Below are 15,863 nucleotides of genomic sequence, written 5' to 3' on the forward strand. Positions count from 1 at the left end.
AGTGGGCCATGTGATTTCCAGCACTGCTCCAAAACCTGTCTTGGGAAAAAGACATGAAATCTAGTGCCCCCTTCTCTTCTCATTCATCCCCTTCTCTATGGATTATTTTTCATTCTAATCTAGAAATAGACAAAATGTCCCTTTCTGAAACTCTAACCAATGCACTTAGTGGTGAGAAATGCCTTGAATTGCAGCAATATCTGGAAGACTGAACTTTGCCTATCCTGACATAGTCAAACTATGTTGCTGCTGCTGCTGCTGCTGCTGTTGTTGTTGTTGTTGTTGTTGTTGTTGCTGTTGTTGTATTCATCATTATTGTGTGCCTTCAGATCATTTTTAACTTATGACAACTCTAAGAAGCCCTATCCCTGGGGTTTCTTGGTAGGATTTGTTCATAGAGAGTATCTGTTTCCTTTTTCTGAGGCTGAGAGAATGTAACTTTCCCATGATTACCCAGTAGGTTTCTATGATTGAGCAGGGATTTGAATCTCAGTCTCCAAGAGTCATAGTCCCACATTCAAACCTCTACACCACACAGGCTCCATGGGCTTTATTATGTCCAAAGTGTGGGTTTGAGGGAGTCCTGAACTGTGGTTTGTAATTTTGATTTGAAAAAACGTAATAAAACCATCCTTTAGTCATAATACGCCATATGCACATGAGAGGAAGAGGCGAGGAGTGTGCATATAGGGAGGAACATGAGCCTTTAGTTTCTCCTGCCTCTCAAAACTATGATTTGGATGATGGATATGCAGACATATTTTCTAAAGTCTGGATTGGTAATAGCATCCCTCCAGATGTTGAACTGAAATTCCCAAGAGCCAACTGTCAGATATCATAGGAGTTGCAGTCCAGAAACACCTGGTAGGTCACCACTGCTCACCCCTAATGTATGAATTCATTCTTATAGATTCATTTTCATGTTTACTCTAACAGCCAGGATTGTCTGTGACATTTTTAAAAAGCCCAAGTCTGTTCAAGAGTGGATAAGCATATATATATTGTTATTTTCTTTCTAAAATTTACTTTCCCATCGAATAGCTGCAATGTTTTGAATTCTGATTTCTTATTAAACTATAGGAACTACAAGATCTGTTCGTTCACTGTATTTTTTATTTTGTCTGGCAACAACCTTGTGAGAAGTGAAGAACCAGAAATGGCTAAAGAAGTTCACAGGATAGTTTTTAAATTTAAATAAGGTTTTTTGGGGCTATGATTGGTGTGGATACAGATTATGGTATTTGGGCCTTGAATTTTTCAGCTGAGTGGTTTTTTTTTAATCATGGTAAGACTAAATTGGCTGTAGATTATAGTATTTTGGTGAGCTACTTGTGGTACTGGGAAATCTTGTTGTTGATAGCAATGCAATGCGTGAATCATTTAGAGTAATAGAATTGGAAGAGACCACAAAAGCCATCCAGTCCAACCCCCTTCATTTGTATACTGCTGTAAGATCTCATAAAATAGGGAGGGATATAACTTTTTAAATCAATAAATATTTAAATGATTGTATTTAAAAAGAAAAATGATGTTGTGTTGAATTGTTTATCATCTTCACAGGTGGAACTCACTGGTAATAGTATTTATGAATACATACACCCATCAGACCATGATGAAATGACAGCAGTGCTAACAGCTCATCAACCTCTTCATCCTCATCTTTTGCAAGGTACTTCCATGAAATGTGACAGTGCACAAATACATGTGATAGTAGATGCAGGACTGACTCTATCATGCTTAATGTTTCATTTGCTGAAATTAACAAACATAAAGCAGGTATATGGCTGAGAACTGTTATACTGATATACAATTTTTCTATATTATAGGAATACTATTCATGTTTTTCATAAAGCTCATTGTGCTATTTAGTCCAGTGTTAGAGAACCAATGTGTATTCTTTTGGATTATAATCCATCATTTCTGGTTTTAGGGATTCAGTGTGAAATGGGGTCCAACCACAAGCAGAGGCCTACAGGTTTCCCATACCTGACCCTAGTTGAAGCACATTTTTTGATTTTGCATTTGATTTATGGGCTACATGTACCAACTTTAGAAAAGTATTTCTATGCAGAACTATGATTTACATAGTATCAAGTTGTAAAATGCTTCATGACTATTTGCTGACCAACACCAAACTGAGGCTTTGTGTGATCTTTGTTCAAAACACATGAAAGATGGGAGACACCAAAAAAGATTGGTTTCATTTCATCACCCCAGGGATTAATCTTGGTTGCATGAAAGCTAAATATAATTCTACAGAAGTGGCTAAAGAACCTTATTTATAAGTCATGTGAAATCTAAGAGAACAAATACAAGTTCATTTCATGAAGTAGTAAATGCCTCCTTTTTATCATGTCATATAACAGAGCAAACCATTTACATGTACATAAAACATTTCATGTTAACATCTTTTTTGAAGTCAGATATGTTGTCTTTGAATGTCCAAGAAATGGAAGTGAATAATTTAAATAAAACATTTGATGAAAACAAATTGATGGTTTTAAATTGCATTGACAATGGATATCTGAATGTTTTTGTATATACTAGGTTGATGCGTTAATTCATAACTGGCAGTTCAGATTGAGAGAAGGGTCTGATAAGACAACTGGAATCATGCTGATCCATAATTTTGACTAACTGATAGTGCATGCGTATCAAGAGAAAAAGGGAGCACTATAACAACACCCTTAACAGATTGTACTCACATTGGGATGAATTGGTCTTTGGTTTTAATTAAATTATTTATTTTTTAGCAATGTCCTGTGGTTTTTCTCAAAAGCAGTAATGTTCAAGTGATTTCAATTGTGAATGGATGTTCAGCCATCACACAATATTTACAGAATAAAACACTGCTTTATTCTGATTTTTGTTTGGTGGTGTTTTCTTCATTTGTCACAATGGGATATTTTGGCTGAGTACTGACAACTCTTCTCAAGAAACTACCATTCTGTTAGTATATACAGAGTAGAAGACTATATTTTAAAATACTTGCAAAAAAGATTAATTTGCATTGGAGCAGTCTTTAGAATCCAAGATCAGGAAGGCTTTGTGAGCTGTATTTATGTGTGACTGCTTTCTCATCCTGCCCTGTTACATTAACCTCTTCCTTCAGTGCTGCAACCATTGCCCTGTTACAAATATATTAGGGAGAAAAAATGTGATATACTATTTACCTAAACTATATACTATATAACTAAAATTGAAAGGTCATTTATTGTGTAAGAAAAAGGTATGTAACATACAACCCTATAACTGTGGATAACAGTGAACCCTATATTTTGACTATACTTGGGCAAAATGCAAACTTTAGAATAGCACTGGAGGAGCTAAAGAGCCCACAAACATTTCCAGGCATGTGGGAAAGTGAAACCATGAATAAGAGAGTCATACTGTATTTCAAACAAGTGCCAATATAGTACAATAGACATCAGTTCACCCTTTTGATACCTACTTCCTATATTTTGCTTCTACTTCTTAATACAAAAAATTATATCAATTTTTCAGATAATCTATCAGAAACGAATTACATGAATGGCATTCCTTAAGGAAGAAATACATGCACACACAGTACATGCATATGAACCTATGCATCTACACATGCATGCATAGTCATTTGAGTGTAAGCCATGTTTAACTTAGTCGGGTATATGTCTACTATAGTTCCAACAGTTACATCAGACCTGGGAATCTAGATATTATTGCACATCACTTCCCAACTTTCCTCATAATATCCTGGCTACAATTGCTGAGAACTACAGGGTCCACAACAGTCCTTGAGCTAAACCATGAGCCCCATGTTGTCAAGCAAATCAAGTCCTTTTTTAAACAGATGCATTTGATTCCTTTGTAGCTTCAATACCTCTTAAAGGCACCAAATCTCAGGCACCATGGAAGCTAAGCAAAATCGGTCCTGGTTAGTATTTGAATGGGAGACCACCCACAAATATCAGGTGATGTAAGCTATATTTCAGAAGAAACTAGCAAACCCACCTATCCGTATTCATTGCCTACAAAATCCTATGAAATTAATGTGGTCATTTGACACATGATTTGAAGACACATCGACATTTAGCTTCTTTCTTATGTATAAGTGATGATTTATGCTCTGGCATAGTACTACACTGCAAAACTAAGTGTAAGTGTCACAGAGCTGTTGAGCTGAGTAAAGGAACAGCTGGATCCAAGTAACAGAATGAAATGAAGACAGAGAAGAGACCAATGCTTGTGAAAAGGCCCCTGAATTAACAGAATGAAGCTCTTAAAAGGAGCAAACAATGGAATGCCAAGGAGATGGATTCAGAACAATGGCAAAAGAAGCAAGATGATGCTCAGACAGAGGAAACTCAATGATTGACCAAGATCAAGACAATGGTCAAAGGAGTATGAAAGTGATTCAGAACAAATCTTAAGCCTCCTCCTCCCCCAAAAAGAAAATAGAAAACAGTCCAAGTGGATGGTCTGCAGGTGCAGAGGTGAAGAGTCTGTGTGGGCCTTAAAAGAAGAAAAGCAATGAGTTTATGGGCAACCTGTCTTCAAAAAACATACATTATAAGGCACATGTAAATACTTAAAGTATCTGAAACTGGGAATAGAACTTGTGGCTGCTTCTGATAAAAAAGAGGAAGAGTTTTTTTTAGTTATTTATGTCAAATATGTTTTGATTCTAGGATGCTTTTTGAGAATTCTAACGGTAGATATGTACAGATAGATATTCAAGGCATGAAAACAGCTGTGGGAATTTATACCCTGACATAAAACAAGATGAAATATTTTGAAAGGTTAACAGAAAAGATTTTATTTTATACATATATTCATAGGTGATTGGAACTGTGTTACCTTGCCAACAGTAGATAGAAAATTGGAGATGGTTATCAACAGTGAACATAATAGATTCCCAATGTTTAGTTTTATTTTAAGAATAACATGGGCCTAAAAATGTTTGGAAATTTAAATATGGAAATGCCAGGGAGTCCATCTTTTTCTCACATGCAGGATCAACAAAGTCTTTAGTGGGATGGATTTCAAAGATAGAAGTTTTGTCTAAGTTATTCTCAGATCAGAATCCTGTATCTTTAATTTGTGCATTTTGCAGAACAGGGCCCCTTCCAACTATAAAATCATTCCATAAAAAAGATTTTGTCAGCAATTTAAAAAATCCAATTAATTTCAGGATAGTTGGCAACATTATTTAATCATTTCATTCATTTTAAGTGATTATTTATTAAGATATTATTAAAATGCTCTTTATTCAAATACAGCATTCATATATGAGGGCATTACACAGCTAGCATGCTAATTTGATTCACTACAAAAAAAATCCAATAAAACAACAAATATTATCTCAATACTATCTTAGATTATTTTTCAAAATATGAACATTTTATTTTCATTATCATATTTTCCTTTGTGGAAAGAAAAAGTTTTTAAAGTTTTCCCCTGACGTTACGTCTAGTCATGTCTGATTCTGGGGGTTGGTGCTCATCTCCATTTCTAAGCCAACGAGCCAGTGTTGTCCACAGACATCTCCAAGGTCATGTGGCCAGAATGACTATATGGAGCACCGTTACCTTCCTGCCAGAGCAGTACCTATTGATCTACTCACATTTGCATGTTTTCAATGTGCTAGGTTGGTAACAGCGGGAGCTCACCCTGCTCCCCAGATTTGAACCACCAACCTTTCCATCAGCAAGTTCAGCAGCTCAGCAGTTTAATCCGCTGTGCCACCAGGGGCTCTGTGGAAAGAAAAAGTGGGATAATAATAATAATAATAATAATAATAATAATAATAATAATAATAATAATATGTATGTTGTTTTCAGAGTATGAAATAGAAAGATCTTTTTTTCTGCGCATGAAATGTGTCTTGGCCAAGAGGAATGCAGGACTGACATGCAGTGGTTACAAGGTAAATAGTTTATATTTATAGAATAACAGGTTGTGACAGTGAAATCTCACTCTCAAACATGTATTTTACAGTAATGGAGATGCCTGTCAGCTAATAATGGTAGGTTTGCTGTCTAGCAGTTTCAGTTAAAAATTATGATGAAAGACTTCTGCAGTACCTCATAGAGAACCTGCCAGTCTGAGCATAGGTATTCCTGAACAAGTTTCATATCTATTCAGAGGTAGCTTACAGTACTCTCAATTGCGGGTTTTACAAAAATTGTATAGTTTAGTCTGCTTCACAGTCTGTATCTTGAAAGTATGCAGTGTACATTATCCTAAAACCTTTGCTTTGGAACAATATGTTACAGAAATTAAATAGATATTATTTTGTTGGAAAATGCTAGTGAAACATTTTACTCTTTCTTAACAAATCAACAGTATATCAGAGAACACCTCCATCAGGTTTTCCCCTCAAATCCCCTCTTACTGCTTATCTTTCATTCCTTTTCTCTAAAATAAAAGGTATAGGAGAGCCAATGTGAAATAATAAACTACAAATACATCTATGTAAAATCAAGATCATTCCAGTATCATGTCAAGTTTGTTGTATAAATTTGACTACATATTTTACCTGTGGAAGGGAATACATGGTGTATGCTTACTGCTGCTAGTTGATCAATCAGTAAGAAAAAACCCCTAATTTTATTAGGAAAAAAAATCATGGTTTTTTTGAAGGGGAAGATAGGGTAGACAGTACCGTGAAGAAACAATGTTGACGTCTGTTTTTGCCTTCACGGTTTTTCTTTTCCTCCCACATCACACTAGGTGATCCACTGCAGCGGCTATTTGAAGATACGACAGTACATGTTGGATATGTCTTTGTACGATACCTGTTACCAAATTGTTGGTCTGGTTGCTGTAGGTCAATCATTACCTCCCAGTGCAATCACCGAGATAAAGCTTCATAGTAATATGTTTATGTTCAGAGCAAGCCTGGACCTAAAACTAATATTTCTGGATTCTAGGTAAGTAAAACTATGATTTGCTGTAAATCACATGGATTGACTTTTTAGAAACAAATAATAATAGTTCTTTATGGGGGAGGGTTTACCTACTATGCTTACAATTAGAACACTGAATAAAAAAGAGACTTCAGAAACCACTGTGAATATATGTTGTTCAGTTTTGTGGAAATAAGCTGGAGTGGTTGCTAAAAATCTTCCTGTCATTTGTTTTTAAGACAAGATATTTAAGGTTTGGGGAGTGACTTGGCTGAATGTTTGTAATGGGAGTGATAGTTCAAAGAGACATTTGTAACAGGTTGTCTTTATCCTAAGCTTGAGACTTAATAAATACCAATTCTTATTTCACTGGATCTTTCCTCATCATCGCTTCTCACTAGCAGTACAACTCTGCACATCTCTGGATGTTTCATTTCTGCGCCTTCTGCAGCCCTCTTTGCCTGTAAAATACGACAAGTAGATCTTATTTATGCTTTAGTTGGCTAGGTAAATGCTTATGCTCCCTGCAAATCCAAATCCAGTTATTTTGCATCCATCTGCTAGAGGTTCTACTATGGCCTATCTATATTCATTTTATTATCTTTGCTTTGAATGACCTTTGTTAGACCTGTCTGTGCTCTAGTTCTACATATATACCTCAATTAATGATGTAGACGTTTTCCTGAGCATTCCTTCTTTAACAGGAATTTTGATACTATAGGGAGAAATAGCATGGAAAGAATAGATTTAGATTCCTATATCATAAAATAAGGGCAATACAGCATGTTTCAACAGATTTTAATACCATGCACATCTACAGACTCTATCTGCAAACTCTGTGGCACAGGCTGTTGAGCAACCTGCTGCAGCCAGCTGCAACAAATCACTCTGACCAAGAGGTCATGAGTTTGAGGCCAGCTTGGAGCCCCGCGTTTGTCTTGTCGTTGTTCTATGTTTAAAAGGCATTGAATGTTTGCCTTATATGTGTAATGTGATCCGCCCTGAGTCCCCTTCGGGGTGAGAAGGGCGGAATACAAATACTGTAAGTAAATAAATAAATAAGAGTCCCCAGCAGAGCAGGGTTGGCCTCCACAGCCTGGTTAACAGGCGAGGGTTGATGGGGAAAGGCAGAAGAGGATGGGTTGAAGAGGCAAGGGAGGTGGCATGGTACAGCTCCTTTCACTTAGCATCATTAGATGTCCAAGAAAGAACTAGATAAAAGGTGGGATGGGTCAAGGCAGGCCTTGTGCTAGGGTGATCGTACACAAGAGTAAGAGCCTGCAGGCATGTTGAAGGTGGTTGGAGGAAAGAAATTTGCAGTTTTCCCACTTTCATAGGGGTCCTGCACTCCCAACTCCCATGAAATTGAGGGCCTACTGTAACACATCTTCTCTTATAATGACTGTCACTCGGCAAAGTGCTCAGTAGAAAACAAGATGGAGCATGTGCATATGTGTAGCCTTCAGATCCCTCAATAGAGGATCTAGATCAGGGCTTCTTAAACTTATTCACTTGTGATGCCTTTTGGCCCATTTTTTATGTGAGCCCAATTATATAGGTATATAAAATAGGTATAAAAGTCAAACATGTTATAGATGTACCTAAAGTCCTGGTGGAATGTCTTTGTAAGACTGAAGACAAGGTTCATAAGAGAAGTGGATGGCAGCTGCTACTCCTTAGGAGATTTGTTTATTCAGATTTGGTGTCCCTTGGGGGTGCTCCTGTAACAAATGTTGATTTGGTGGTGGAGACTTTAGTGTGATCCATCTAGAAGGGTAAGACACACCTCCCATCAGGCTAGTTTGGAGACCTGAGAGGCATCAAAACAATTATCTAAACAAAGAAAGTGGTGTTATCCATTGGATTCGGGTTCACCCACTTGGGAGGTGATTGATGCAGGCTTCATAGACAGCTAAATTCTGGGTTTCTTTCCTTATTGCACATCTCCTATGAGTAGGAAGCTTTGTGCTTGGTAGCTAAATCTTGGAGCTTGGTTAAGGCAACTGTAAACAAAAAGAAAGTAATTGGACCGGATGTAGTTGAATTCAAGGATGGAACAACAGAATAACAAATAGCTCTGAGGTGAAAGGTTTTTCTCCATCTCTGAGAATTTGAGGTTGTATAAAAAGTTCTTTGGTGCATATTTTGACTAAACTTTGTAATGGTTTCAGTTTTGACAGTGTGACACTCACCCAGATAAAGTAAGTAAGTAGCATGAATGCCCATCAGTATGAGTTATTTTACATATACTTCTTAGATGCCACAATGAGAAGAAAGATATACCATAGGCTTAAGGGTCTTGATAAAAACAGAAAAGAAACAAATTTGGAGGAAAGTCAAAAGTATGTATTTTCAGAGAAATCACATAACTGATTCTTTGCAAGAAAGTGGAGTCTCCAACATACTGCTGTAGCTGAGGCAGTCAAAATTAACAGAGAGAAAGAGCAGGAAATCCAACAACTTCCAAAAACCATTCCACTTATCTTCAGAAGTTCTTAACCAGGTTATGTGCAGGCACAGAACAATCCATATGTGTGAGTTAGAGACCATGATGAAGAATATGTATCTGTCATCATTAGTAATGCCTTAATGCCCTTACTGTTCTTAAGATCTTTTGGCTGATATTTTCACTGGCATGTTATTTTGCAATATTTAGTTGAAATAGGGTTTTTCAACACAGATAAAAAAGACTAATTTATTTAGATGCCCTTAAATTTATAAACTGACCATAAGCCCTGTAGAATAATAATTTCTGTTACAGCAATCAATCTTGAAAGAAGTAAATAAAAATATGTCAACAGAAAATAAAAGTATATTATTTATTTTCTTGAGTAACTCACTGTGTGCACAGGAAGAAGGAAACATAGAAGACACTGACATCTTTGAGTGAAAATCTGACTGCCTTGTTTGTTGACTTGACTGCATAGCATTGGGTACATGTATCTTCTACTCTTTGCTTAGTCAGTAAAGAAAAGCATGAAAACAGTGCATACTTTCAGACTGTTGCCGTCGTCCTAAAGGGGGAATAACTATCACATTTGGACCAGCAATGGACTCTAATACAAGACATCCATTGCTGACTTTAGCTTGATCTACATGCAGTTTATGAATCTACACTGATCATATACTGCAGTTCACACTGCATTATATGGCAGTGTAGATCCAGCTCTAGTTACCATTTACATCCCATATGCTAATATTGCCACAAAATTGTAACAAGAAACCTCAATAATTTTTTTAGGCATATCCTGCCAAGAGTCCTGATAATTGTATGTTTGGCTACTTCTGGATGTGAACATTAATTGGTTTTTCTGCTAATAGATAGAAATCAGAATCAGCTATAGTCAGTCATCTTAGAAATGGCATCACTAGCACTGATGTCACTCAGTGCAGCAATACATGGTGTCACCCACATGGATCACCTCCTATACCAGACCATGTCTATAGTATTGTAGCTAAAATACCAAAAAATTTGACAAAATCAGGTGAACTAACATAACATCATGTGCTTGCAGTATGTGTAGATGACACCACATGATTTGAAACATTGTAATAGCGCAATAACAGTTCTGATAGAAATGCATGTGCATTATGTTGTCCCTATCTTCAAGAAGGGAAAAAAGAGGATCCAAACAGTTATCATCCAGTCAGCCTGACATCAATACCAGGAAAGAGCAGATCATTAAGGAGGCAATCTGCAACCACTTAGAAAGAAATGCTGTGATTGCTAAAAGTCAACATGGATTTCTCAAAACAAGTCATGCCAGACTAATCTTGTCTCTTTTTAGATAGAGTTATAAACTTGGTAGATGCAAGAAATGCTGTGGATGTAACATATCTTGATTTTAGTAAGGCCTTTGACAAAGTCCCCCATGACCTTCTTGCAAGCAAACTAGTCAAAATGTGGGCTAGGGTATGCTACTATTAAGCGGCTCTGTAAGCGACCGAACCCTAAGGGTGCTCAACAATGGTTCCGCATCATCCTAGAAAGAAGAGACTAATGGAATGCTGCAGGGTTCTGTCCTGGGCCCAGTACTGATTTGGATGAAAGTTTAAAGGGTGTGCTTATCAAGTTTACAGATGACACCAAATTAGGAAGGATTAGAGAACTGGGCCAAAACTAATGAAATGAATTTCAACAAGCACAAATGTAAGATGCTATACTTAGGCAGAAAAAATGAAATGTAAAGATACGGAATGAATGATGCTTGGCTTGACAATAGTCCATGTGAAAAAGATCTTGGAATCTTTGTAGACCACAAGTTGAACACGAGCCAACAGTGTGATGCAGCAGCTAAAAAAGCCAATGGGATTTTGGGCTGCATCAAAAGAAGTAGAGTGTCTAGATCGAGGGAAGTTATGGTGCCTTTGTATTCTGCTTTGGTTAGACCTCGATGGGAATACTGTGTCCAGTTCTGGACACCACAGTTCAAAAGAGATTTTGACAAGCTGGAAGGTGTCCAGAGGGCGACTAAAATGATCAAAGTTCTGGAGATCATGCTGTATGAGAAGTGGCTTAAAGACTTGGGCATGTTTAGCCTGCAGAAGAGAAGGTTGAGAGGAGACATGATAGCCATGTATAAATATGTAAAAGGGTGTCATAAGGAAGAGGGAGCAGGTTTGTTTTCTGCTGCCCTTGAAAGAAGGACTTGAGCAATGGGTTCAAGTTACAGGAAAGGAGATTCCACCTGAATATTAAGAAGAACTTCCTGGCCATACGAGCTATTCAACAGTGGAACTCTCTTTCTTGGAGTGTGGTGGAAGCTCCTTCCTTGAAGACTTTTAAACTGAGGCTGGATGGTCAACTGTCAGGGAAATTTTGATTGTGTTTCTCCTGCATGGCAGGGGGTTGGACTAGATGGCCCATATGGTCTCTTCCAACTCTCATATTCTATTATTCTATTATTAGAAAGTTCAAAAAACAAATCCACATGGGTTTTAGCCTTGTAGGTATGTATTGATACAATACATGTAAACTTGGGCTTATGTAAATAGTTTTTGTGGTAATATGCAGGGATAATACTATTAAAAAGAATACATTTCTGCTGAATCACTGCACCACAGTCATTTTGATGTGACCTCTCTGCTGATGTCACCTAGTGCAGTGCTCCTTGCACCCCTCTAGTGACATCACTGCATCTTAATGAATGGAACAGCCATTAAATATGATTGTGTTCCTTTCATACTTGCCAGTTGTCTTCTGCTTGGAAGTGAGGACTGCCTTTTAAAAATCTAAATATGGAGAACCAGTGAGTTCTTTATTCTGCTTAAAACAAATTATTAATCTTTTCTTAAAGAGATTTTATATGGATCTCTTGCATGAGATTCAAACTTGACCTATACCTACAAAGTCAAAAGTAAATGGATGATTCATTCTAGAGGTTTCCAGGATGTTGAACAAAGGTTCTTCTAGTCTAATTACTGGAAAAAGATGAACTTTTGTTTGAAATGCTTACATTTTATAGGTTGTGCCTTTTTCTTTTCTCTTAGAGTGACTGAATTGACTGGATATGAGCCACAGGACCTGATAGAGAAAACTCTCTACCACCATGTACACGGATGTGATGTATTTCATTTACGATACGCTCACCATCTCTGTAAGTAATGGAAATCAAATTTAGCTTTTATTAGTTCTACAGTTATTTCATTGTTTTGAGACTGCCATGTTGGGTTGTCACTGGAAAAAATTGGGGTATACAATAAATGAATTAAATATGATTCTATGAAATATAAGTAAGTAGCTTTTGAGTATCCTGTTATTGTGGTGGGTATGTACATGAGCTGGTGTGTAATTTATGAAAACAAAGTGGAATTTTAGAAAGATGAATTGAGCAAGATATAACAGTGGGAACAAATTGCTATCATAGGAATGAGGTTGAAAGGAAATTTATAGAAATCTTTGCCCAATAAGATGGTTGGCTGGAAAATGATCAAAAGCCAGTTAATTGTATCTGCATGTGGTACTTCAGAGCATGTGGTCAAAGGACATTTAGTGTAATGCTAAATTTTTAAAACTTTGTTTTTGTTTATAAATACATTACAACTGTACCCTCAGTTTGCTTCTGACACAATAAATAAAGTGCAGTGTGATAAGGAGGTAAACACCTATGGCAAAGTAGCTTCATTTTACCAAGAGCATCAAAGGCTCCTGTGGCTTCTTTGAATTGTAGGCATTTGTGAGACAATGCCCTCTATTTAAATAGCAGGAAGGTTTTGTCATACATATTATAGGATCTATCTGTTCCCATTGTTTTACACTGACTTTAGCATTAAAGCAAGAGGGGGACCATGTCATCTACATCTATTCTATGCAGAGCTAGCAGACCCAAATTATTGAATACGTGGCACTGCTGGTTTATTTTCCCTCAAAGTTTTAAATGTATTTTCTTCCACAATTGCCTTGTTCTTTCTAACAAAACATTTGTAATTTGTAAAATATAGTATAACAGTACAATCCCCCCAACCCATCTTCTCTGCTGGTTTTCCATTTTCTAGATAGAAGACATTACTGCTTTTAACATAACAGATCTTCCAAGATGACAATGTTAAGTTGAACACTCTGGCTAAATGTTGTTTGTAGATATTTTGAATATAGACCTATTCCTGCTTTAAACTTATCTGAAGCCCTCAATCCAAAGTTGTGCATCTTTCGCTTTTTAAAAATAAAGTTCCAAAATGATTCCTAGGTTATTTGGGAATCATTTTGATTCTCCCCCGCTTAGAATCATTGCCAGTTTGCCCATTTCTGCCATTTTATAATCTACTCTTCAGTGAAAAGACTGTTTTTCAGAAAAGACTGTTTTCTGCATATAGCATTCTTTGTCTAATTAACATATATTGTAATGGGTTGGCATTAATTAATGGCACTGCTGGTTTCTGAATGAAGAGTGAATTTCATAATAGAAGCAGAAAATCGATAGGGCATTTTTATTTTTCAAGATACATGAAGGCACAGTAAAATGCTAAAAGAATGCTAAAGCTAAACAAAATAATGAGCCTGACTTAATCGTGAATACTGTAGGACTAAATGTGATAACTCATGAAGCAGTACAAATACTACATCATTACAAATACATATAAATGAAAAGGCCAAAGGCCATGAGAAAAATATCTGAGTAGCATAGAAAAAATGATATCAAAAGAATTATTAAAAATATGCACTGTTTTCAGAGTTTTGTTCCAACAACCCCACACCGCTCCCAAAAGTTGATATTCATGCTGAAATACAACACCGTCTGAGCTCTGCAAGTGCAGCATTTAAAAAAAATGAAGCAGAGAGTGTTTGAGGATCAGGACATTCATAGGGATACCAGAATGCTTGTTTATAAAGCTATTATCTTTCCAACCCTGTTGTACACCTGAAAAACATGGACCATCTACAAACATTGCTCTCATCTTCTGGAAAGATTCCATCAGCGCTGCCTTCAAAAAATCCTGCAGATCTCTTGGGAAGACAGGCAGACAAACGTCAGTGTTCTGGAAGAATAAAAAACAACCAGTATTGATCCTCCGCCATCAACTTTGCTGGAATGGCCATGTTGTCCGAATGCCCGATCACCATCTCCCAAAGCAGTTATTTTACTCTCAGCTCAAGAATGGAAAACGGAAAATTGGTGGACAGCAAAAGAGATTTTAAAATGAGCTTAAGGCTAACCTAAAAAAATGTGGAATACACACCAAAAGTTGTGGCTCTGGCCCTTGAGTATTCTAACTGTAGGTCAACTGTTACCAGCAATGCTGTGGATTTTGAAGATGCCCAAATAGAGGAAGAAACATGCCAAAAGGAAGGTGCATCAAGGAAACCCTTTTTGGGACCACCTTCCATCTAGAAATTGATGTCATCATTGTGACAGACCATGTGAATTCAGAATAGGTCTCTACAATTACTTATGAATCCAGCGTCAAGACTACTTCTTGAAGACAATCATACTCTGTCACGAGTGATAGGCTATGATGGTAATGAGGACAATATAAACAGAGAGCTTCATTGATATCTGAAGGAATCTTAAATTAATCTAAAGTGCTGAGTAAAAATCACCAAACCTGATTGCAAATTGGCTCCAAAGGCTCTGGTCTGCACAAGTTTATTCCTAAAATAACCAGAACTAATTTAGAATGAGAATTCGTAAAGTACATACATTTCATGAGACTTACTTCTAATAAGGCATACATAGGATTATGCTGTTAGTGAGATTTTTCTATTATTGGATTTTATGCTACATAAGATCCATATAAAGGGAACCTTTTATCACAACACCTCAGATACAAAACTGTATAAATTTCTTGCATCACGAATTTTCATGGAAAATCAATGGTAGGAGTCAAATTCAGCTTGTTTTATTTCCTTTTAAAAAGCTAAATAAGTTAGGCTAGAGTAATTGGTTCTGAAAGGCTGCAATGATGTAATCTAACTGAAGGCAAGTAGGTCTTGAGCTGTTAACAAAAACGGTCAGCTGGGAATCTTATTTCAAATTCTGCATGGGAAAGGCGGAATATCATGTAATTAAAATCTTTCATACTATTTTTATAGTGTTGGTGAAAGGACAAGTCACAACCAAGTACTATCGATTGCTATCAAAGAATGGTGGCTGGGTTTGGATCCAGAGTTATGCCACCATTGTCCACAACAGCCGTTCATCACGACCTCACTGCATCGTGAGTGTCAATTATGTACTAACGTAAGTTCAAACTTCCTGCCATAAGATACTGTTTTCATTTTGCCTCCTGGTGTCTTTTATTTCTGACTGTTTTGCTCACTGTTGTTTTGTGTTAATAGCAACTCTTGACATTTTATTTTCCATCTTGTTGCTTAACAAGGTTGATCACTAAAATATTTTTGCTGTGCTTTTATAATGCTGTATCCAGCTGTGGAAAGATTTTCAACTTTTCTTAGTCAAAGACAAAGGAGAAATATGACACAGCTGGCATGACCTGTTGAAAACTGAGACTCAGCTCACCCTCATGGCTCTCAACCTT

General features: G+C 36.8%; 2 protein-coding genes across 5 annotated transcripts in view; one reads left to right on the forward strand and one right to left on the reverse strand.

Annotated features, from left to right (window-relative positions):
- The window catches only part of sim2 (SIM bHLH transcription factor 2), a 61,964-nt gene that overhangs the window by 33,770 nt on the left and 12,331 nt on the right, over positions 1-15,863 (forward strand). Inside the window, exons 4-8 of the mRNA XM_008107537.2 lie at positions 1,561-1,669; positions 5,820-5,905; positions 6,712-6,911; positions 12,378-12,484; positions 15,418-15,565. Coding sequence (XP_008105744.1) covers positions 1,561-1,669; positions 5,820-5,905; positions 6,712-6,911; positions 12,378-12,484; positions 15,418-15,565 — 650 coding nt within the window. The remainder of the gene's footprint in view (positions 1-1,560; positions 1,670-5,819; positions 5,906-6,711; positions 6,912-12,377; positions 12,485-15,417; positions 15,566-15,863) is intronic.
- Positions 5,173-15,863, reverse strand: part of hlcs (holocarboxylase synthetase) — a 162,299-nt gene continuing 151,608 nt past the window's right edge. Inside the window, exons 11-13 of one of the 4 annotated variants that reach the window (XR_010004949.1) lie at positions 8,489-14,363; positions 7,243-7,348; positions 5,173-5,732 (exon numbers count right to left, since the gene is read on the reverse strand). Coding sequence is in view for 1 of the 4 variants with exons in the window: in XM_062977156.1 (XP_062833226.1) it covers positions 14,312-14,363 (52 nt within the window). In the remaining 3 variants the exon portion in view is untranslated. Of the gene's footprint in view, positions 14,364-15,863 lie in introns of all 4 variants that reach the window. The other 3 variants (XR_010004947.1, XR_010004948.1, XM_062977156.1) reach the window with 3 other exon arrangements.

Source organism: Anolis carolinensis, chromosome 3 (assembly GCF_035594765.1).
Source record: "Anolis carolinensis isolate JA03-04 chromosome 3, rAnoCar3.1.pri, whole genome shotgun sequence".
Taxonomy (NCBI): Eukaryota; Metazoa; Chordata; class Lepidosauria; order Squamata; family Dactyloidae; genus Anolis; species Anolis carolinensis.